Source organism: Cebus imitator, unplaced genomic scaffold, assembly GCF_001604975.1.
Source record: "Cebus imitator isolate Cc_AM_T3 unplaced genomic scaffold, Cebus_imitator-1.0 Scaffold237, whole genome shotgun sequence".
In the NCBI taxonomy this organism is placed as follows: domain Eukaryota; kingdom Metazoa; phylum Chordata; class Mammalia; order Primates; family Cebidae; genus Cebus; species Cebus imitator.
Window position 1 is genome coordinate 4046445 of NW_016107552.1, and position 22521 is coordinate 4068965.

The 22521-nt window shown below is 59.6% G+C and overlaps 1 protein-coding gene across 5 annotated transcripts; it reads right to left on the minus strand.

Annotated features, from left to right (window-relative positions):
* Positions 1-376: 376 nt before the first annotated feature.
* Positions 377-18160, minus strand: ADORA2A (adenosine A2a receptor). 5 transcript variants are annotated; one of them, XM_017498125.2, is made up of 3 exons: positions 17864-18160; positions 8470-9072; positions 377-2150 (listed from the first exon to the last, which is right to left on the minus strand). In XM_017498125.2, the coding sequence occupies exons 2-3, from the start codon at positions 8790-8792 to the stop codon at positions 1241-1243; spliced, it is 1233 nt and encodes a 410-aa protein (XP_017353614.1). In that variant the 5' UTR covers positions 8793-9072; positions 17864-18160; the 3' UTR covers positions 377-1240. The 5 variants fall into 5 exon arrangements, with proteins under 5 accessions (XP_017353614.1, XP_017353615.1, XP_037583637.1 ...); XM_017498126.2 differs by lacking the exon at positions 17864-18160 and adding an exon at positions 14148-14326; XM_037727709.1 differs by lacking the exon at positions 17864-18160 and adding an exon at positions 9812-10028.
* Positions 18161-22521: the final 4361 nt, after the last annotated feature.

The following is a 22521-nucleotide window of genomic DNA, read 5'->3' on the forward strand; positions in this document are numbered from 1 at the left end:
AGGAAGTACAGCCCCTGCCCAGATCTGTTTCCAGATACTTCTGTGGCCTGTGCTGGGGGGTGGAGCAGGGCAGGGGTGGTGGGTCACAGTTCAGAGGTGACATATGAAGAGATCCTCCCTTAAAGATGTTAGGAGAGTTAATGAGGGAGGGAGTTTCTGGGGAAAGCCCCTTCTCCACAGCCGCTGTGGGCCCTCATAGAAACGCAGGTTGGATTGTGGTGCAGCCAGGCCACCTGTCCCCTCTAGGACAGGAGCCTGGGGAGGCCCCTTGGGGCAGGCAGGTGTCTGCACATACACACACTCTCTCACACATACACAACACATGCCTCTGTGTGCACAGGTCTGGCTATGGAGTAGGAAATGAACTCAGACACCATTCTCATTGGACAAGCTTAAAACACGATGTGGCTCATTTTTATTTTATCTCAGAAAAAAACGTTCCCTTTAGAAGAAAAGGCAGTTAGACAAGGCCTCTCGCCGGGCAGCTCCGCGCTGCTTAGGCACATGCCAGTGGCCTGCCAGCCCCGACCTCTCCCCTGGGGCCTGAGCCCATGCTCTGGCACTGCTCTGTTGTAACTCCCTGTCCGTGATCCCAGCATTGTCACTCCGAGAGATGGCCCTGGGAGTGAGAAGTGGATGGCAGCTCATGACAGCGGGAGAGGACTGCCTGACTCCCCAGGCAGAGGCCCTGGTGCCAGGTTAGCAGCAGGACCGACAGACCCAGCAGCCAGGGAGGAAAAGGTAATAAAATTAAAAGGGTTTCCTCACATTTACATTTTTCCTGGAAAAAAGAGTCAAATGTCACCTCTGGGCCCAGCAGCTCCTGAACCCTTTGAGAGTCTAGGGAGAGTGGTGGGTGGGTGTCAGGCGGCTGTTGGAGCCACTCCCCAGCCTCAGGGCCAGGCCAGTCTGCTGTGCCCAACCTGCTCTGTGGAGACAAGGTGGCACTTACAGATGCTTCTGCAGTGGAGGGCTGGGCCCTGGCCAGCGAAGATGCTGCTGGTGCTGTGGCCCCCACCTGGTCCAGGGCTTCACAGCATGAAACGTCTGCTTCCTGCGACCCCAAGCCCTCCTTGCTGGGCCTCATGCTGCTCCAGCCTGGGGCTCCCTCCTCTCAGTCCAAAGCAGGAACCAGCTGCCCTCAGGGGCCCCTGGCACTCTCTTCTCCCAACATGACTGGTCAAGCCAACCAGAAGATAAAGATTTCCTTCCCTTAGGAAGGGGCAAACTCCATGGATCATCAGGACACTCCTGCTCCATCCTGGGCCAGGGGGTCCTCTGTGCCAGGGGACTCTGGGCACACTCCCTTGAGCTCATGGCTAAGGAGCTCCACGTCTGGGAGGCCCGTGTCTCCCTGGGACTCTCGGGCACTCCCTCCACTCACCAGCCCCAGGGCGTAGCCATTGGGCCTCCGCTCCGGGTGGGGAGCACTGCCGTTGGCCCACACTCCTGGGGGGTGGCCGTTGAGACGGAGGCTGACCTGCTCTCCATCACTGCCATGAGCTGCTAGGGCCCGGGCACTGGTGCCAGCTGCTGCCTTGAAGGGTTCTTGCTGCCCCAGGACGTGGCTGCGAATGATCTTGCGGAAGGTCTGGCGGAACTCGCGGATACGGTAGGCGTAGATGAAGGGATTCACAACGGAATTGGTGTGGGAGAGGACGATGGCCAGGTACATGAGCCAGAGAGGGGCGTGGTTGCAGTCGGGGCAGAAGAAGGTGAAGCAGTTGATGATGTGCAGGGGCAGCCAGCAGAGGGCAAAGAGCCCCACAATGATGGCCAGCGATTTGGCAGCGTGGACCTCCTTCTGCAGTGTGGACCGTGCCCGCTCCCCCGGCAGAGGCTGGCTCTCCATCTGCTTCAGCTGTCGTCGCGCTGCCAGGAAGATCCGCAGGTAGACACCCAGCATGAGCAGCAGGGGCCCCAGCACACAGGCAAAGAAGTTGAAGTACACCATGTAGTTCATGGGGACCACGTCCTCAAAGAGACAGGCCACCTGGCCCTCTCCGCAGCCCTGTGAGTGGTTCCTGCCCTCCTTAGGCTGACCGCAGTTGTTCCAACCCAGCATGGGAGTCAGGCCGATGGCAAATGACAGCACCCAGCAGATGGCAATGATGCCCTTAGCCCTCGTGCCAGTCACCAAGCCATTGTACCTGGGGAGAAGACACCAGCGTCAGAGATCTGAGAAGCCAGGGTTAAGCAGGGCCAAGAGTTCAGGACCCCAGAGCAGCAACCTCTTCCCTATTTACTAGCTAGAAGGTCTTGGACCAGTCATTCCTGCTGCCTCGCCTCAGCATCCTCTTCCATTAAGTGGAAGGTGTATGCCTTGCTTTCTCATGGGCTGCTGGGAGGTAACAGGAGAGCAGTCACCCCAGAAATGTAAACCCATGTACAAACGTCCAGATGGTCATTAGGACTTAGTTTGGTTGGAGGAAATTAACACATGATTTTTTGAGGGGGAAAACATGATTTTTCTCTAAAGGCAAATGTGTCATGGTTGATCTTGGTTAAGGCTATGACACGTTACCCTTTAGAGAGTGGGAAGGGTCTGGAGGGTATCCTCACTGGCTGTGGGCAGCAGCGGCCAGATCTGACCTGTAGAGGATCTAGGCCTCTTGTACTCCATATCCCTGTCTTCTCTTCCCCATTTGACTTGGGGTCTCCAGAAGCCCTTGGGGAGAGGCAGCATGGTGGGCAAAAGAGGGGAGGAGGTCCCAGGCCAAAGGAGATGCCATTTCCCCCCTCCAAACCCACCCACAGCCCTCTGGAGAGAAATGAGATTACGTGTTAACATTTACATGGCCATCTTAACATTTGTAAGGAAATTCTGAAGTCCAGGGGGACAGCAATCTGCCTGAAATCACTCAGTCTTCCTAAGTGAGAGCCAGACAGAAATCCAAGCCTACCCATTCCCACTCTCATACTTGGGAAATGGCTGGATCTGCCAGCCAGGAAGCAGACCTCAGCCCTGCAGGAAAGGTGGCATAGATTTCATGAAAGAATGGACAATTTTTAAAAAGTCTCCCTAATTTAGGAAGGCAACCATGATGATCACTGAGGGATGACTTGTGTTGAACAGTTTTGATTCTGGCAAGACCAGATTACACTCCCCTCTACCTGGCAGAAACCCTACCCATCCTTCAAGTCTGGGATAGAGAGCTCAGAGAAGTTTCCTACCAAAGTACAGCAGATCCCCACCACATCGGGGCCCCTCAGGGGCAGGGCTTTCCCACATCCATCTCTGCGTTGTCAGCTCTGAGACAGGGACACTCAGTAGGTGCAAGGAAAATTGTGCTCTACTTAACTCCGGGGTTGGGAACATCCACAGAAACCACCTCATCCACGAGTAGCAAACAGGCGCCTCCATGTAGCTCACCCAGGAGGCAGCCAGTGGGGCTGGTCTTCACTGTCAGGTAAAATGTGCACCCACTGTTACCAGATCTCAGGTGGGGCTGGGGAGATGGTTTTCTGGGTAGAATCTCCGAAGATTTAAATTTTGTCAACTAATTCAAATTAAAGAGAAAAAGAGAAGCCCTGTGGCTTCTGATCTCTTATGTGGCCCAGTCCTCTCACTTTACAGGTGGGTAAACTGAGGCCTGCGGAGAGGAATGGACTTGCTGTGGACATCCCAAGAGCCCAGAGGTAACTCAGGCCAAGGCGAGTCTGTCTGTTCTGAATCTCTTGGGCCAATTTTGAATCCAAACAGTCAGTGGGCAAGCCCATGCTCAGCAGCTCCTCAGCTCCATTCTGTGGGGGCTTGGTCACCTGCAACAGGCTCTCCACAGGAGGGTCATAGATTTGCCCATGGCTGCCAAGCAACAGGGAGCTGGCACTGCCCTGCCTCCTGTCAGACTCACAAACATGAAATCTCAGGCTTCTCATTCTCACGTCTGATGCTTACGTAGCACTGACTCTGTGCCAGGCACTGTTTTAGTGCTTTGCAAATAGTAATTTATATAGTCCCCATTGACTGGGAAGCTGTATGAATTTGACATCACTCCTGAGAAAAGCATATCCCCCCCTGGTTTCTGGCCCGGTAAACAGGAATGTTCTAAAACTTCGTCTCTCTGAGCCTCAGTTTCTTCATTTGTAAAATGGGGCCAAGTCCTGGACCTGTCAGCACTGCCCCCTAAGGGCAGAATGGAGAATCATTGGGTGGAAATTACAGGGAAGCCGATGGTAGCTCAGGATGGGTGAGAGTTTTTCAGCTGAGTGATTCACAGGAGAGATGGGCTGCCTCAGGCACTAGTGAGTTTCCTGTCGTTTGAGGCAGTGGAGCAGAGCCAAGCAGCCACAGGGGTGTTGCAGAGCTGCCTGGGCCCTGGGGCCACCTGCTTTGCTGGTTTTCAGACTGTTCTCGGCAGCAAACCTTGTCGCCTACATTCCCAGGCAGTCACAGAGGTGACGCTGCTGGGGAAGGGAAGGGGCTTATTAAATGTTTGTTGAATCAGTGAACTGGTGGGGCCAGCAGAGCCAACCTGAAGGCTTCTGGGAACACAGTATGGAAATCCCGGTCTGTCCAATTGTTTACTTGTACAGAAGAGGGAACCCACAAGGGGAGTCTTCACTGCACTCTGCAAAGAAAGCCCCGTGTGGGGACAGAAACAAAACATGCATTAATAGCACTTGCCTATATATGCAAAGAATATCTCTGGAAGGATTCTTAACATGGCTTTGCAGGGAGGGAACTGGGGGTGGGGGGCCGGGGGTGTGGAGGACAACTTTCTACTATACTGTACTCTTTTGTTCCTTTTTAATGTTTTAGCGTGGGCAACTATTACTCATTTTTTTAAAAAAAAACACAAATAGACTAAGCGTAATCAAAAGAAAGCCCCATAGGCTAGAGCTCTGGACCTGGTGCCCAGGGGGCGGGGACAGCATCAGCCTGGATGGAATCATGGCTGAGCCTCGGCCAGGAGCAGCAGCGTCCCCTAGGCTGCATCTGTGACTCACACACTCACCTCCTGCCCTCCTAGACCCCAAACATTGACCATCCAGCTGTAAGGGATGCCAGCGCTGTCTAGCATGACATGCTGCCACTCCAGGGTGCCCAGATATGTCAGAGAATGTGGGTCCCAGAGCTGCCCACCCATTCTGGGGGTGCTGTCTGCAGCCGTTTCCCCGGGCTTGCAAACTGCCCCTTTCTGGGGATCTCCATTACTCACACTGGGGGCTCACCCTATGGTCCAAGAATATGCCCCATGATTCCGGCTGGGGCTTCATGTGCATGTGCACCACCCTGAGGAGGTGGGGCTTTCCTAAGTTGTCCAAAGGAGTCATTGATCCAAGAACTGAAGAGCCATGGACCTATCGGGGAAACCTACATTCCTTCCCCTGGTGTGAACAGGCCCAACTTGGCCTCCACCTTTCCTGCCCACTCTGTTCATTGTCACTCAGCAGCCAGGCCACCCTTCCCTGGCCCAGTGCTTACATGTTCATTCCTTCCTTAGGGCCTTGTCCCAGGCTTAGCCCCCAGCTCCTGACACACCTGCCACCACACTCATGCCAGTGACACCCTGCCTACCCATCTTGTGAGACCGACTGGGTGGCGCCTCCTCCAGGGAGCCCTCTCTCCCAATCCTGCTCTCTCAGAAGTCCTAGGACTTCAGGCCTCAGCACCAACTGCACCTTGGCCTATTCCTCAACCAGTGAGAGCATCTGCCAGGGGCTGCTATGAGAGGCAGGGGACGGTGACACAAAAGTCCCCTGGGAACTGGGAAAAGATGTCTGTGTGTCTCGCCCTGAATTTCTATCCTCTGGGGACAGAGAGAGCTACATCTCTGCCCCTCTTGTGGCGTCTGTCTCACAGAGTTCCTTGACTATGCCCTGTGCTAGCACAACAGGTTCCATGTACTTGGAAAAGAATAGATTTTTCCAAAACTAAATTCTTTTTAAAAAAAAGTTAATGGAGATTGGGGCAGGCTTGTGGAGCAGGAAACGGCATGTAGAGGAGGCTGGATTCCCAGCAGAGAAAGGAGGAGGGAGGATGCCAAGCCAGGCTGCGACTCCAGTGCCAGCCAGGAGTGCCTCCAAATTCCCCTCACGCCCCAATTGCTCTTGGGAGCCCACATGGACACCTCCACATGCCCAGCGCCCCAGGGGCCTTGAACAGGAAAGTGAAGGGACCTGCAGGCCAGGAATAGCTTGAAGGGCCAGGAGTCCATCCACATCAGGAGACACTCATATGTCCTCCTTCCTCTGGCCTCCCCATGAGTTCATGAGTAACAGGAGGGTCAGAACATCCGCCCTGGCCACAATGCAGGCCAAGAGGATGAAAGGAGAGGCCGAGCTGACATCCTTTGGCAACCGTAAAGCTCTCTGCCCACGAGGGAGGATGAACATCACTGTCGTCATCATCTCCAGGGGCTCCCTACAGAAGAAACCAGCCTGAGCCTTGCAGAGCCTCATGGAGCAGAGTCAAATGGCTCAAGGTCTGGGTGGAACTGAGGCCCAGGTCCAAGAGAGTTGGGATGAGATGGGTAGAGGGCAAGGGGCAGGCAGGTCCATGGCTCTGAACACAATGATCTGAATCCCCGCTCTCCCCACCCCACCAACCCTCCTCAGGGTCCCTGTCACCCCATCCATTCATTGGACCTTCAGAACCCCTTTGTGAGCTCAGAGGGGCAGACACTTATCCTATGGATGAGGAAATGGGCCCAGAGAGAGGCAGCTGACTTTCCACAACCATGCAGCCCATCCTGTCCTACTACATCGGGAGTCAGTCACTCAACTCTCAGAGAAGCAAAGGGAGAGACAAAAGGGAAAAAAAGTCAAGCTCCTTTAAATTGAAAATAGCAGCCCTGATCACTCCCTAGAAGGTTGTTGCCCTTTGAATCGGTGCGTAGGCTCAGCTCGGTTTCCTGAGTGGGCTCCAGTCCTCTGTTCTCTGTCCCCTCTGGGCACCTGCAGACAGGCCCCCTCCTGGGCCTCCGTGTTCTGACCTGTCACTGGACGAACCTAAACTCTGCTCTGCCCGTTGCAGCACAAGGGGTGGAGGCTCCCCTGAGACTGCACTTGGGAGTCAGACAACCTCTAATTCTGCCCCTGTTAGAGCTGGCCAGGGTCCCCTTCTCCTTTGCCAAGGGTTCTAGCCTCTCCTGGGGTGCAGAGCATCTGACAGGGCAGTGTGAGGGCCAGACTCCTCCCCTTCCCTGGATCAGCCTGAACGTGGCTCCTGCTCCCGCTTAGAGCCCAGGTGACTGACGGCTGCCTGGTGCGGGCTCTGGGACACAGGCTGCCCATGACTCTCCCCAGTGACTGAAGGCCAGTGGGTATCAGGCCACAACATTCTTTTCCAGGCCGAGCCCCAGCTCTACTACCAACTCGTTGTGTGGCCCGGAGACAGCTGACTCTCTTCTCTGAGGCTCATTTTCCATCCAGAAGATGAGAGGAAATGACCTCTAAGGCCCCCTTGGGTTTGACACTCTGAATTTCTATTTGCTCACTCAGCTGGGTCCTCCTTCCTGCTGGGGCACCCTCAGCCCGAGTGGGGCTGCTGTGGCTTCCTCTTTAGGGAGGCACCCACACCAGTCTCAGATAATTCACTGCAGGAATGGTGTCCCCTGCTCCCTGACCACCTCAAGCCTCATGCGTGGCCTCATGGCTCACAGCCACTCAGGCTGTGGAACCCAGCTCTGTGGAGAAGGGGCCAGGAGGTGGGGCAGAAGACCTCCAAGGTCCCCAAGGGAGGGATGCACTCTTTAGCCTCATCTATGGCCTGGGTAGGTGGAAGCCAAGCCAAGAAAACTCAGCCTCTGGGAAAATCTTCATTTACACAATACTTGGCTGAAGTCACTTCACAAAAGATTCACCAGAAAAACCCCCCTCCAACAGCTAGCCCCTGAGCACCCAGGCTGTCTCCAAGACCACGAGTCCTTGGTGACCTAAGGAGCAACAGAATTTGCATATAGGTCCAAGTGACTCACTGTGGCATTCAGCCAAGTCACTTCCCCTCTCTGGGTCATTTTCCTAATGTGCATGCTGGGAGGCTGGCCCAGAGGAGCTGGGGGAAGGCAGGTGGCGGGTGGCTCCTAGCACTGAGGTCCTGTGGTTTCCCCTGGTTCCCTGCTTGCCCCAGCATCATGTGGGGAGTTTTGCTCATGTGTGAGGAATGGGCCAGACACACCCACCGGCAGCACGTGGGTCACTGGGACCAGAGCTCCCCACTAAGCCTAATGCCAGACCCTGGACACGCTCATCTGCCCACAGCCAGAGCACGGCTGGTCTCAGGCAGCCTGGGGAAACCCAGGGAGAACCAGGCCACCCTGAGCCCACAGGGATCAGTCGGTTCGGCATGACTGCTGGCCACATACTGGTCCTGGGCATCCCCTGCTGAGCCCAGGGCCCCATCCCCAGCTCCCCACGCTGACAATGCAGCCCAGGCCCTGACCCCAGGCTCACCCTGGCCCCGGGCACAGACCAAAGCCTGGGCACCGACAGCCTTTGCACAGATGTAACCCTGACCCTGCTCACCGGAGCGGGATGCGGATGGCGATGTAGCGGTCAATGGCAATGGCCAGGAGGCTGAAGATGGAGCTCTGCGTGAGGACCAGGACGAAGCAGGCGATGAAGAGGCAGCCGTGGCAGGCGGCACAGAACCCAGTGCTGATGGTGATGGCAAACGGGATGGCGAGCACGCCCACCGCGATGTCGGCCGCTGCCAGCGACACCACGAAGTAGTTGGTGACGTTCTGCAGGTTGCTGTTGAGCCACACGGCCCAGCACACCAGGACGTTGCCCAGGATGGCCAGCACGGCAATGGCCAGCTCCACCGTGATGTACACCCAGGAGCCCATGATGGGCACGGTCACAGACAGGGAGGCTCAGCACGGACGTGGGCTGGGCCAGCTCACGGTCCATAGCTGCAGCCCAGCCGCCTGCCTGGCTCCCAGCCCGGCCCAGGCAGAGGGGCCCAGGCCTCTGAGCCCCTTCCTCACAGGCGCCAAGTGCAGCTTTGCTGGGGTGCTCTCCAAGGGTTTTTTCACAGAGGACTCTGAGTCTCCCAAAACCAGGCCCTCTCCAGGGCCTCTGGCAGCAGCAGCATGGCTCAGCCCAGCTTCAGGATTCCTGAGGCACCTTCAAAGGGACAGCAGTGAATAGCTGAACCACCTGCACAGGGGAGGCCCTGTGGAAAGTGCCACCCCTCGCCCCACATCCACCCTGGCCCCTGAAGACCCTAGAGCTTCAGATCCCACCCCACCCACAAGCCAGGTGCCAGCCTGAGGATGGCCCCCAGGATGGCTGACACCTGAGGATGGTCAGGGGCCATCCTCCGGCTGACACCTGGCCTGTGCCTGGTCTGCTGTGACACCCACGCCCTGCCTGGTCTGCCGTGGTCATAGCCAGGAGGCGGGAGAGGTAGGATTTTGACCCTCACTTTAGAGGAGGACCCCCAGAGAAGTCACTGAGTTAGGCTGCTTTCCCTGGTTCAGTAGGGTTCCTGCTACAACCCTCACACAAACCCCTCCCAAGGAGGCAGCCCCTTCTCCCAGCCTCTGCAGAATGACAGATAGCACCATGGTCGGGCCCCTGCCAGGACTCCAGCTCACCCCAGTACCATCCATGGCTCCCTGCATTCCCTGCTTTGGGTATTGGGATCACGGTGCCTCCCCCTCTGGGTTTGGGGCTGAGGATCAGCCGCAGTCTGTTTTTTTCCTGGGTCCTGGATCCCAGCCAGCCCCATGACCCTCCTTTCCAGAATGGCCCCTCCCTGCCCAGGCTTTCCCCATCCCACCCACCGTCTCTCACCAAGCCAGCTTCTCAGCCCCTGGCCCACTCCATCCCACCAGCTGTCCCAGGAACTACCAGCACCCACCTAAGGGCCACCAGCCGCCCTGTGAAAGGACAGGCCAGAGATCCCTGGAGCTCGGATGTGGAAGGATGTGGGGAGCCGCCTGGTCCTGTCTCCCACTGCCGCGGAGGGTAAGCCCTCTCACACTGTGCCCCAACCTGCTGCCTCCAGGTGCCCCTGCCAGCCAGCTGTAGTCAGGGCAGGGGCGGCACTACAGCAGCTGACTATGAGCTTCCCCTCGGAGGAAGCCGCCTCACCTCCCTCCTCCCACGCCCTCTCCCCCACCTGCTCCTCAGCCTGTCTGACACCAGGAATGACTGACGAATTTGGTCCCTGGCAGAAAGCGGGTACTGAGCCAGGACTCAGTGGGGGAGTCTGGGCAAGAATGCTTTTCATTTCTGGGCCTCAGTTTCCTCATTGATACGGTGAGGCGGCTGGACCCCAAATGACCTCTAGGGGCCATGCCAGCTCTCACCCATGATTCCTTTTTTTTTTTTTTCTTAGATGGAGTTTTGCTCTCGTTGCTCAGGCTGGAGGGCAGTGGCACGATCTCAGCTCGCTGCAACCTCCGCCTTCCGGGTTCAAGCGATTCTCCTGTCTTAGCCTCCTGAGTAGCTGGGATTACAGGTGCCCACCACTACGCCTGGCTAATTTTCAGCATTTTTAGTAGAGACGGGGTTTCAATATGTTGGCCAGGCTGGTCTCAAACTCCTGACCTCAGGTAATCCGCCCACCTTGGCCTCCCAAAGTGCTGGGATTACAGGCATGAGCCACCTCACCTGGCCCTCACCCATGATTCTATAAGAAGGAAATAAACAGATTTTAAATGGTTCCCGGAGAAGTCTTGGTTCCCTAGCAGGCCTGAGCCCAGCCCCAACTCCCAGTGTCCCCCCACCCAGCCTGTGAATGGTCTGGGTCCAAGCAGACCTCTACCCATTAAACGACCTCTCTTTGGAGCTAAGAGGCCCCCAGATCTACCCCCTCCAGTCCTGAACCCTCATGGGGCACTATGGGTGTGTAGCCAGCAGCCACCACCTGCCTGTCTTTCATGTGGACTCACCAGCCACCTCAACTCACTCTCCTCCAGGACATGAGGGATGGAGCAGGCCTGGCAACTTGGAAAGAAGGTCACTCCTGGTCCCGAGCCCTGTTCAAAGGGCCAGGCTCCCCTTTACCCCACTGTCCATGTGACGGAGCTCAAGCAGATGGACCCCAACTGTCCCTATAACTCCAATACCATCTGCAACTCAGGGGGCTGGAACAAGATCAGCAGAGGCTGTAGCCAGACCTGGGCCTGGAGGTTCTCCTGCACCCAACGGGCCCTTTTGCCCCCACTAGGTGGCTCAAAATGGAGCCTCTGACACAGAAATGGGAGGAGGGAGGAGAGTGCAGAGCCAGAGACCCTGCAGAAGCAGAGGTCTGCAGCAGCTAGAGAGGGCTGAGTCCTGCCGAGCCCCTGCTTTGCATGGTGCACTTGCCAGGCAGCCACTCACAAAGCGTGTTGCTGGCAGGGACATGCCAGACCAAGTCTCCTGGCACCATCCTTGGCCACACTCAAGGAACACAGTTACCCCTGATGCTCCTGGCCTCTCCCCGAGCAGCCTTCAGGCCCCCCTGACTCACGACAGGCCCCTGCCCAGCAGGTACAAGTGAAACTGGTGCGGTGCTGGACCTGGGCTGCCTCCCACCCCGGTGCCTGGCCTTTGGCCCCAAGGTGGCCTCCCAGGCTTAGCACCACCAGCAGCAGCGACAGGCCACTGTTCAGTGAGGCCCAGTGAACCACTGAAGAGCCGCCTCTACCTAGGCATCCCGTCTCCCACCACTGCCCTCTCTAGGGCATCTGCACTGAAGGACACCACAGCCTTCTGCCAGTCTGACCAGCCCAGGCTACAAGGCTGATGCAGCTCAGGACCATGCTCCTGCAGGCTCTACCAGCTGCTGCCAGCACATCCTGGGTGAGGCCTGCCCGGACCCACAGGCAACCTGGGCCCCTGCCAAGCCAGAATCCACTCTTGGCTGTGCCTTTCTCCGCCCTGAGCAAAGCAGATCGGTGGAGCCAGAGGCACCCTCGGGGCAGGCAGGGGAGAAGTGCATTCCTCGGGGGAAGGCTGGGAGCTACCCAGTCACAGGTTGGCAAATTGGCCCCAGGCCAGGGGTTGCCCTGACTTACAGGCTTTGGCTGATTTCTGCAGTGTAAATTCTCCCCCTGTGCCCAGTTTCAGGCTACTAATGTATCATGGACCAGAACTGGGGAACAACACAGTCAGCTGGCCATGGTGCCAGCTACTGCTGAGCTGTCAAACCATACGCTGTCCCAGGGGCCACCTGCCTAGAGGCCAGCACTGCACTGGACCCTCAAAGACAGCTTGTGCAGCCTGCTTAGGAGCTTGGGAAACGACTGTCATCTGTGATCTTGCTGGTCCCACAAAGCCCATTTAACAGATGAGGAAGCTGAGGCCCAAAGGCATGAGGTGACCTCTCCCGGCCTCACCAAGAGCACTGGAGGGTGACGTAGGGCTGGGGTCGTGCCCACAGAGAACACAGCAGCAGGAGGGCTCCTGGGCCTCCACTCACCTCCCTCAGACGCCTCCCAGAGTGACAGGAAGGTCAGAGGCCCCGGGGAGGGGCCAGGATCTGGCAATTTCCTGTCCCTCTCTGTTGGCCCTGTGCATCTAATTAATCCTTGAGTCATCTGTTGCTAACCAGGAGGGGAAATTAAATATTAATAATGTAATGCTCTGTGACGGCCCCTCGTTGGGGACAGGGCAGAGGGCAGACGCTGTCCCATATAAACAGGGGACTCGTTGCAGAACGTGCATAATGCCTTTGGAAAGAACAACCCCATAGGATTCCATACGGTCAGACTCAAAGCTGCTGCTGCTTCCCTTCCTCACCTCCCCCAACCCGGACACTTTAATTAAAACTCCATTTAATCAAAACCCACACATCTCCTAGCCCATTTTTTCTGGTTCCTCGTATGTCACACTATCAAGGCCCTCTGTACACATGCCCAGATGGTGGCTATACCCCCCAGAGCCTGCTGCACGGTGGTGCCCACCAGCTTCTAGGCAGTGCCCTGCACACCTGCTCCTGAGTGCGGCTAAGGGCAACGAACAGGACACAGTGCAGGAACTCGGACCCGCTCCAGCCATGCCGGCCTATTCCTGGGCTCCAGAGCCCCAGCCTAAGAACCCGCCTGCTACCTTCCCATAACAAGTGTTTACCAAGTACCTCTACCAGGGCTGGCAGCACCCCAACTGCTGGGCCACAGGGAGATGTGCTGCCTGCTGCTTGCCTGGCCCCATCTGGGCCCTGAGCCTATGGCAGGGGACCTCCAAGGAGGAAAGGATCCAGGACATTCCTGGGAGGTGGCTGCTGCCCTGTGGCTTCAGGCACCGCAGGTCACTCCCTGTCTCCACAACCTTGGCTCACCTGAGTTACAAATCAATTTCAAAGCACAGGAGGTAAGTGAAGGCTAAGCAAGGTAATCGACAGAATGAAAAATACGGAGATGAATTCATTGCAGAAGAAAGGCAGGTAAGACAGTAATCTAATAATGATTTCAGAGACCTTTAGGATCTCCAAAGAGGCAAAGAAAGGAATGGCATCCACAGACAAGAATGAGAACTTCTGAACCAATTGGCAGAAATGAGCAAGGACAGGTGGATATGAGCAAGAAATCATATCACATCCAGGGACTGAAAAGTAGAGGCATGGAAATGGGATGTGATGGGCCTCAGGCACGCACAGGAGGCTGGCACTGAGGAATTCTCACAGGAAGGCCACCAAGAGACCGAGACTAGGAGGAAACAGTTGAGAGGCATGGGGTGGACGGAGAAGCATCAGCAAGTGGCTTGTGGGGGCACAGCAGGTCGAGGGCCCCCGCTATGACTGGCTTTTGGGGTGGCCCAAACCCAGGGCCCCAGGATCCCTGAACCCCTCCCAAACTCCTCAGCGCAGGTGCCTTCCTCACTGCCCAGTGGCAAGTAGCCACCCCGCGTCCACTCAGCATGGGCTCCGCTTCCCTCCTGCCCTCCAGGGCTGCCCGGTGGCCCCCACTCCAGGTGCTGGGTGCAGGCTGGGCCCAGGACCCAGAGAGATGCCTGGCACCCCTCCCCCACAGCCCTGGTGCGGCCACAGCTCTCTGCTCTTGGTGGCAGGATGTGGGCAAGACGGGGCCGAGACAGAGCTCCCTGCAGCTGGAGGCTAAGGCCCTGAGCCCTCCTCAGAGAGCAGCCCTCACATTATGCCCCAGGGCCAGCACTGGGGGCTGCAGCTCCTGCTCCCCACACCCCCATGTGTCCAGGCCAGGGGCCAGGGAGATCACAGCCCCACCCCTCCCCACTTGGAGGCCACTCACCCCCTCACAGGATGTTTCACCTGACAGCCCTCCTCCAAGGGGCCGCACCTCACATGAAGGTGCTGTGGGCCCACGCTGTGCTGAAAGCAGCCTGGCTGGGGGCGGCTCCTGCTCCATGTCACAGTCCCCAAGACCCGGGCAGAGCTTCCCCTCTGCATGAGGCTGCTCACGTGTACGCAGGCTGCGGTGAGGCATCAGGTCACGTGAAGGATCAGCACCTGCACCTCCCTCAGATGGCGTGCAACAGGTACTGTGCTGCTGAAGTGGGGACAAGGGAGTATTTCTACATGGCCCTGAGGACACAGTGCCTAGTAGGCCTGGGCGGGATGGTTGGGGAGGCTTGAAGGGGTGGTGCTGGGTGCAGGTCCTCAGGAAGCCCCGGAGTGACTACACTGAGGGTGGGAAGGGTGAGGACCGGCTGGTGGGTCCTTGGGCAGGTGTGACAAGGCAGCCCCGAGGCTGACGGGAGGGCAGGGTGACCTAGCAGAGCCTGGCTACTGCTTCTTCTCCACTGCACAGCCTCCGCAAGACTGGCTCAGTGTTTGCAGAGCCTACTGAGGGGCCAGAGGCGAGTCCTCCTGTGACACAGGGGCAGACAGATACCAGCCTGGGGCCTCTGGGGAGAAGTCTCCTGCCCAGACGCCAGAGGAGGCGTCAAGTGACACTACTAGCCTCCCTCTGCTTGGCAGCCTCTCCGCCAGGTGACGGCCGATGACAAAGACCAGGGTTGCAGCAGCTCTTCCGAGGGGTGGGGCACAGAAGGGCAGCAGCCACCCCTGCCCGGTGACTCCTAGAACAGGCCTGCCCTGCAGGAGGGGTGGGGCCTGAGAGAATCCCCATGGCAATTCAGAGAAGGGGCGTCTGGGTGGGATTTGGAGAAAGAGGTGAAGAGAGAAAGGTGACGAGATACTAGCAGAGAAAATGCCGCGGAGGCTCAAGGCCAGGGTCCTGCTTTCCCAGGACTCCCATCGCCCCCTGTGCTGGGCCAAGGGGCAGCTGCTCTCCTGCTTCTCCTTCCACCTGATCCTCCCCAGCCCCTGGCGGGATCCACGGTGTCCAGGCTGCAGGGGCTGGCCTCCCTCTCTGCCGTGGAACTGCCCCTTCCCACCACCCGGAGGCCCCAGGCCCTGTGCAGGAGGTGGGCAGTTGTGGGGCTCCTCTCTGCACCCCACCCAGCTCCATTTCCTTCCCCATCTCAGACCCTCTGCTCCCTGCAACCTCCAGACCACCCACCTCCTCGGACCAAGGCCCTCAGGCCAAGCCCCTCCTGTCAGTGTCCTAGACCCTTCCCTGGGGGCTAGAACCCTCCCTTTCACCAGCTCAGCTCCTGCCTGTGCGGTCTCCTCTCCGCAGCCTCCCCACCACACATGCCCCAAATCCCCTCAGCCTGTGCTTCCCGCCTTCATCTATCCATCTGTCTGCCTGTCCTTCCTCTGCTCTCCTGCATGCTCAGGGCCCAGTCTGCACTGCACCAGACAAGACAGAACCTGCAAAAAACGGTTGAGATAGCAATTCTAGCTCATTTGGGGTTAGGTAGCTCAGGAATTAGGTTGGTGAGAAGGTACCAAGACCTTCTTCGGGGTGTCAAGACACAGCTGAGCACCACCAGGGGCCGGTCCCACATGGCAGGCGCTGCCCAGGCCCCCACCTGGACCTGGCCGGGCTGTTGCCCTTGAGCCACACACTTGCTCCCAAGCCAACCACGGTTCACATGTCCCTCTGCCACAGCAATCCCTGTGGTGTCCCCTGACCCTCAAGGCTCACACACTGCCTCCCCGGTTCCCCAGCTCCAGCACACACCCCTAACCGGCCCTCTAGTCTGCCCTAAACCTTCCCCCGCTCGCCTCCAAGTCAAAGCCTTTCCACATTAAGCATTGCTAAGATCATCCTTGTTCTACAGATGCGACATCAGATTCGGGGCAGGGGGGTGGTTGGCTGCGACCTGTCTAGGGAGTGAGTCGGGGATGCAAGACCAGAACCCAGATGAGGGCACTGAAAGAAATCTCCAGCCCATCGGGTTGCCCACAAGGCAGTCATTGCCATTGCCCTGGTCCACCGCAGACTCCTGGAGGTAGGAACCCCGGCTGTATTTGGAGATCTGCACTTCACAGCCCCAAGAGCAGCCAGGTCAGTCTGGCCCAACGCCCGCCTACCGCCAGAGGTGTCCGGGTGCCCCCAGCCTCCTCCTCGAGGAGGAGGGAAGCTCACAGCGCAGCCAGCTCAGCCCAGAGCCCGGTCAGCCCCGAGGAGACAGGGGACACGGATGGGGAAGCAGCGGCTGGTTTTTGCTTGAGAAACATTTGGACTGTGGGGAGCCTGGGAGACCCCAAAAAGCAAGGGCAGGACAAGGAGGGACGGACACCGTGGCTGTGGACTGGCGCGGATCTGCCGTCGGAGTGGGGGCTGCCCACAGGGCCCAGCCTTCCCAGCCCCACCCAAGGCCTCCGGGAGCGGCCAAAGCAGGGCCCCCACCCTGCAACAGCCTCCCTGGCCCGCGGTGCTCCACAGAGCTCTCCGCCATGGTCCCCGGGGCCGGGGCACCCTGGGGTAACCCTGATGCAGGCATGGAGTATTGGCAGGGTGCCCCGCCAGGGAGTCTGGGGGAGCCGGAGTGGAGTGGAGGCGGCCTGAGCGCCCCGCAGGAGGGGAGAGGGCCCTGTGCGGGGCAGAGCCCAGGAGAGGAGGTGCTGCCTCAGGATCGGGACGGAGAGCTGGCTCGAGCTGTGGCCCACCCTCCCTGAGGGCCACGAACACCTGCTCCTCTCTGCCGGCCCCGGCTCCCCAAGCCCAGGACCCAGCCCTGGGTCTCCCTCTTTCTCCCACAGTACAGTCGGGGCAACTAAACACAGGGATCTCAGCTCTGCCGGCCCACGGCCGCCTCCTCGAGCCCTCGGGCCGCCTTGCGCCAAATCCCTCGAGAGCCGTCACCATTCCCGCCATTCCTACCTCCGCTCGGGGCAGCCATGCAGACGGCCAGGGCCAGCCCGAGGCACGCACCCACCGCCGCCCGTCCCCCGTCCTCGTCTGTGTCCCCCAAACCCAGTTCCCGCCACCACTGTCCACCGGACGCGCCCGCGCTCGGCCTGGCATTCCAGACTGCCCCTTCCTCGGCTCGCCCGGGCGCTTGGGTGCCTCTGCCCGCGCCGCACCTTCCCCGGGGAACCGGCCTCGGCCCGGCCCCTCCACCTGGGGATCCTCCTTCGCCCCGGGGTCCGGCCCGCGCCGCTGCGCCCCCAGCCCATCCCCGCTGGAGGAGCTCCCGGAAGGGTCACGCGAGCGCGCGGGGCCGGTCCGTGGCGCCTGGACGGACGGACGGACGGACGCTCCCCGCCCGCCACCTGCGGCTCCGCACCCCGCGCCGCCGCCGCACTTGCCTTCGCTCCCCGCCTACCCCGCGCGCCTTCCGGTGCCGTTTGGGGCGGCTCGGAGGGTCCGCACGCGGCGCCGGGACTGCGCCCGGGACGTGAGTGTGCCTGGCCCTGCCCAGGCCGTGCCGGCGCCGCCGCTGGGCAGGACTCGGACCCGCGCCGGGGAACTGGTCTCGGGGCGGCGGGAAAGGAACCCTGAGGGGAGGGAACCCCGGCCTCCCAGCCCTCCTGGCCGCGCACCCCCGACGGCCCGACGCCGCCCGGCCGCCAGCCCCGGGCCCCCGGCAGCCGGGACCCCGCACCCCGGCACCCGCGACCCCGCACCCCAGACCCGGCACCCCGGCTGACCTGCGGCTCGCGCGCCTGCTCCCGCTGTCTCGGCGGCCGCTCGGGCTCCGGCTCCGGCCGCGCCGCTCACGGGCGCCCCCTGCAGGCAGCTTTGAGACCCGCGCTGCCCCCGCCCCGCCCCGCTGCACGGGGAAACCGAGGCCGGCGCGGGACCGGAGGCGTCGGAGCGCGAGGCCCGCAGGTGTTCCTGACAGGACGAGGCCGCCACGGGCCTGGACCGCGCCGCATCCCCCGCCGTCAGCCCCCCAGCGCGCTCTTCCCGGCCTCGCATCGGTCCCGCCGCCTCCTCCGCGCCACACCCCCTCACTTCCAAGAGACTTGAGGCCTGGGAGTCCCCTTCCCCGCCCCTCCGAGCGCTCCGGGCCCCATCCCCGCATTCCCACTTTTCTTTCTTCTTCTTTTTTTTTTTTTTTTGAGACGGACTCTTGCTCTGTCGCTCAGGCTGGAGAGCAGTGGCACGATCTGGGCTCACAGCAACCTCTGCTTCCCGGGTTCAAGCGATACTCCTGCCTCAGCCTTCCGAGTAGCTGGGATTACAGGCACGTGCCACCACACCCGGCTAATTTTTGTATTTTTAGTAGAAACAGGGTTTCACCATGTTGGTCGAGCTGGTCTCAAACTCCTGACCTCAGGTGATCCATCCGCCCCGGCTTCCCAAAGTTCTGGGAATACAGGCTTGAGCCACCGCCCCCAGCCTCCCTCTTTTCTAAGAAGTCCCCACTGCCACCTCTGCTGCCCCAGTCCTGTGGAACTCTGCTGTTCCTTATCAGACCTGGGCTAGATCTGTGCCCCCGTGTCACTCTTCCAGTGTCCATCTGTGCCCACCCGCTCCCCTTCAGATGTTTCCATGGCTCCCCAGGTCCTGAGGGATAAAGGCCAGCCTCCTGAACACAGCACTCAAGGCCCTGCCTGGCCCTTGTTCAGCTCCCCACCATTAGCCCTGCCCTTCCTGAGCCCGGACAGGGGCTGGTATCTCAGTTCAGATACATGTCCCCAATTTCCAATGTCCCCTTTGCCTCTCCCCATCCCAGACTCTGGGCCAGAGACCCTCTTGTTCCAGCTCCTGGTGCCCAGTGTGGCCCTGATCCTCCCCCACTTCCCTGAACAAGGAGACAGGGAGTCCTGTATGCACCATAGACTGGGAATTTTAGAGCCTGAGGCTGGGAATTCCCACCCCCACCCCCTCTCACCTCCACCCTCGACTCGCCTGTTTTCTGGAGGCTTCCAATTGGGAACAACCTCAAGTCCAGCCCTCCAGACTATGCAAGGGGACCCGCCTTCTACCCTCGCCTCTGGATGGATGTGGACTAATCCCAATTTTGTTCACGATAAGACCGCCTACGTCAGACAGCTCCGGGGTGTTGGCGGCCAAAGGCTTTTGGGAACTCTTGCAATTCTAGAACCTCTGGGGACTGGTGGGGTAGTGGCTAGAGGCCCAGGGTGGAGGGGCTTGCCCAGGGCCAGGCTGGCCCCTAAGGCTGAGGCCAGAATGGGGGCATGACCTCTTTCACTCACCGCAGGGAGGAAAGGGTGGGTGGACAGTGGTTGCACAGGTACCTGGCCAGTGTGCTGGGAGGAGCATGGGGCCCATGGCAGTGACCATTGCCTGCCCAGACACAGCCTTGCTCATCTGGCAGCCTCCCTGGCTTATACCTGGTTCAAAGCCTGAGCCCCTTTCTCATTCAGCTAGTCCAGTTCTCCTGGTTCTGTCGTTCCCTAATGTCCAGTGGGGCCCTTGCAAGGCGGAGAAAAGCCTGGAATGTTTGAGGACCCACACAGCTTGAATTAAACTTGAATTGGGTGAGGCCCACATGAGACTCTCGGGGTGCTATCCCCAGGTCTTTCCAAGGAGACCTGGCCCTGGCGCCCCTCTCTCTCTCATCCTGGCCTTTGCTGACCCTCTATTCAAAGGAGCTGGCCTGCCCTCATTCTCCCATGGCCCTGGCTTTCCTACTGGAGAAGCCCCCACTCTGGATGGGGACACTGCCGTGGGACCAGAGGCTGGGGCTTTCCTAGACCTTCCAGGACCCATATCCTCACTGGTAAAATGAATGTCTTGTGTCTGCCCTGCTCCCCCTGCCCCATGGAGGTTAAGCCAGACCATGAGGTAGAGGTGAGGGATGATGCCGGCCACGGGGCCCACCCCTGCCCCCATCCTTGCTTCTGGGGATCCCCATGAGGTAAAACCTCTCCCGTAGTAGGGACAAACCCCTCCCGCCCACACCTGCTGGACGCTGATTCATTCAAACCCTCACCCAGCAAACATGCACGGAGCATTCTGAGTCTTCCTGAGGGGCCCCCGGAGGTTCATGAGGCAGAAACCAGCCCTCAGCCGATTCTGGGGTCTCTTTTGTCTCCCAGTGTGGACTCTGAAGACTCCTCTCCCATTCCCATCCTGGGGCCTGCACCCTTCCTGCGTGGTCGATTCCATGCATGGTCTGGCCATGGGCATGCCAGTCCCACAGCAGGAAGGGTGCAGCCTCAACGTTCCCTGTCCCATGCAGGGAGCGAATGGCTTTGTTCCAAAGCTGGTCCTCAGGGTCACAGTGCCAAAGCCCCTAACATTCATCTTTAGGGCTCGAGGGGCGGTTCCATGCCTCAGCACTGGCGCTGGTAGAGCTGTGTCCTGAGGCCAGGTGTGGTCAGGCAGGGCCTGGAGTGGTTCCAGCCCCAGAACCAGCTCCACAGTCCCCAGGGCTACCCCGGGAGCCAGCGCCAAGGAGGCTGTGAGGGGCAGGCTCATGCCAGGACCCCACCCTTCCCCTACTGGCTCCTCCCTGCCCCTTCAGAAGCAGAGAGCCCCGCGGACCTGTGTCATCTGTCAGGTGCCTTGGCCCAGGTCTCCAGCGATGCCACTGCCCAGAAACTGGGCACCGGCCAGGCTGTTTAGTTCAGGGGTGGGGAACAGCACCCGGGAGGGCTGTTCCCAAACTGCCTGCCCTATGGGCCGGCCTGCCTTCTCCACAGAGGGGCCCATGTTCTTGGCACCACGCACCTTAAGGCCACCTCCTCAGTCTTGGCCTTGCTGTCCCCTCACCAGCCCCATGCCCACTTCAGCTGAGTGCTGTCCTCAGATATCAAGGCTGTGGGGCAAGGGGAGGGCCCTGTGCAGGTGCCCGGGCCGCCATCCCACCCGAGGCCCAAAGGAGCAGCAAGAGTGAGGGGCAGAGCCGAGTGCAATCACTGCCCCTTGGTGGGCACAGGGAGGCCCCTGGCAGGCCCCAGCTTCTGGCTCTGGGTCTTGGTTTCCCTGCCCAGCCCCAGGCAGGCTTTGAAAAGACTGTGGACGCCCACCCTTCCTTCCATCCAGGCCCAGGCTCCTCAGGCCAGGCGGCGGGGCCAGCTGGGCCTCCCCTGCTCCAGGATTCCGGCCCTTTGTTCCTGCCCAGGATGCACCTGGTGGCCTCTGGCCCTCATTGTTTGCTCTGGGGCCAGCTGAGCTGCATCAGGAGCAAGACATGCCAGGCCCAGCACAAGCAGCTGGTGAACACTGGGAAGGGTCCCTGGAAACCAACTGGGTCACCCCGGGTGCTCCCCAACTTCTCCAGTGGGTCAGGGACCTCACAGGGCTCCAGTTTATCCTAATAGAGGTCCTGCAAAGGCAGAAGAGTCATGTGGAGAAAGTGATCTCTGAGTCACTGGCCACCATTGCAGGTGCAGGGGCAGCCCCCTTCTCCCATTTCCCCCCACCCACTCAGGATGTTCACCCCACCCTGTATCTGCTTCTGGGTGTCAGGACAAACAGCAACTGGGTAGCAACCTGGCCTTGGGAATGATCGGTGTAGATGGGGAAGCAGGCCCTGAGGGGAGTGGAACGCTGGCCCCAGGGTGGGCACACAGTCCTCTGCAGCCCCTCACACTGGGGCTGGCCACTCATCATCCCAATGGCTCTATGCCACCTGCCCACTCTTCCTGTGCCCTCAGCCCTGTGACCCGTCAGGCCTCTGCACCCCAGGTCAGAGAGGGTACCTGACAGGAGGGGCCCCCGCTTTGCAGAGGTGGAAACAGCCCAGCACATCACAAGTGTTGGTGGCTGACCTGGGGAGGACCCGTGTGTCCCGACTCCTCCTCAGCGCTCATCCTGGCAGAAGCCTCCCGTGCAACACGGCTGTGTGATGGCCTGTCCTCCTCGGGGCACATGTGCTTCCTGCCTGGTGGGTGTCTGCTGGGCAGATGATAAGGCAGTTCTTATCTGCCTTCCAGAACTCAGATCCCAAGACAGCAGACCCTCTGCCACCCCCTCCTCACACACATGAGGGTGTGGAGACCAAGACTAGCTTTCAGCACCTGCTCTGGGCCTGGCTATGGCCAGTCTCTCCACACCCCTCCCACTGCCTCGCAGCATGCTGCTCCCAGACGCACTCCCAGCCTGAGGGGCCAGTCAGGCCTGGAAAGTGGAGTCCTCTCCTGTGCCCAGCCCAGCCTCCTGTAGAAGCCCAGTCAAGTCCAGACCTATTGGGGTCAGAGCTCTTACCGGAATCGAGCCCTGCATCTCAGCGACCCAGGAGTCTGTCCTCACCCATCTGACATACAGGGCAGTGGCTGCCAGCATGTTGAGACTGGTTCTGTGTGCCCCAGTTCCTCAACTAGGGGACAACCTAAAATAGATGCCAGGCTACCCCAAGGCTGCAGGAAGTGCCAGCCCTGGGGGTCTGTGG

Excerpts from the sequence above, each read along its gene's own strand:
- ADORA2A (XM_017498125.2), bottom strand. The coding sequence starts at position 8,792 with ATGGGCTCCTGGGTGTACATCACGGTGGAGCTGGCCATTGCCGTGCTG. Across the intron at positions 2,151-8,469 it reads GCCATCCGCATCCCGCTCCG|GTACAATGGCTTGGTGACTG; the intron begins GTGAGCAGGGTC and ends TCTTCTCCCCAG.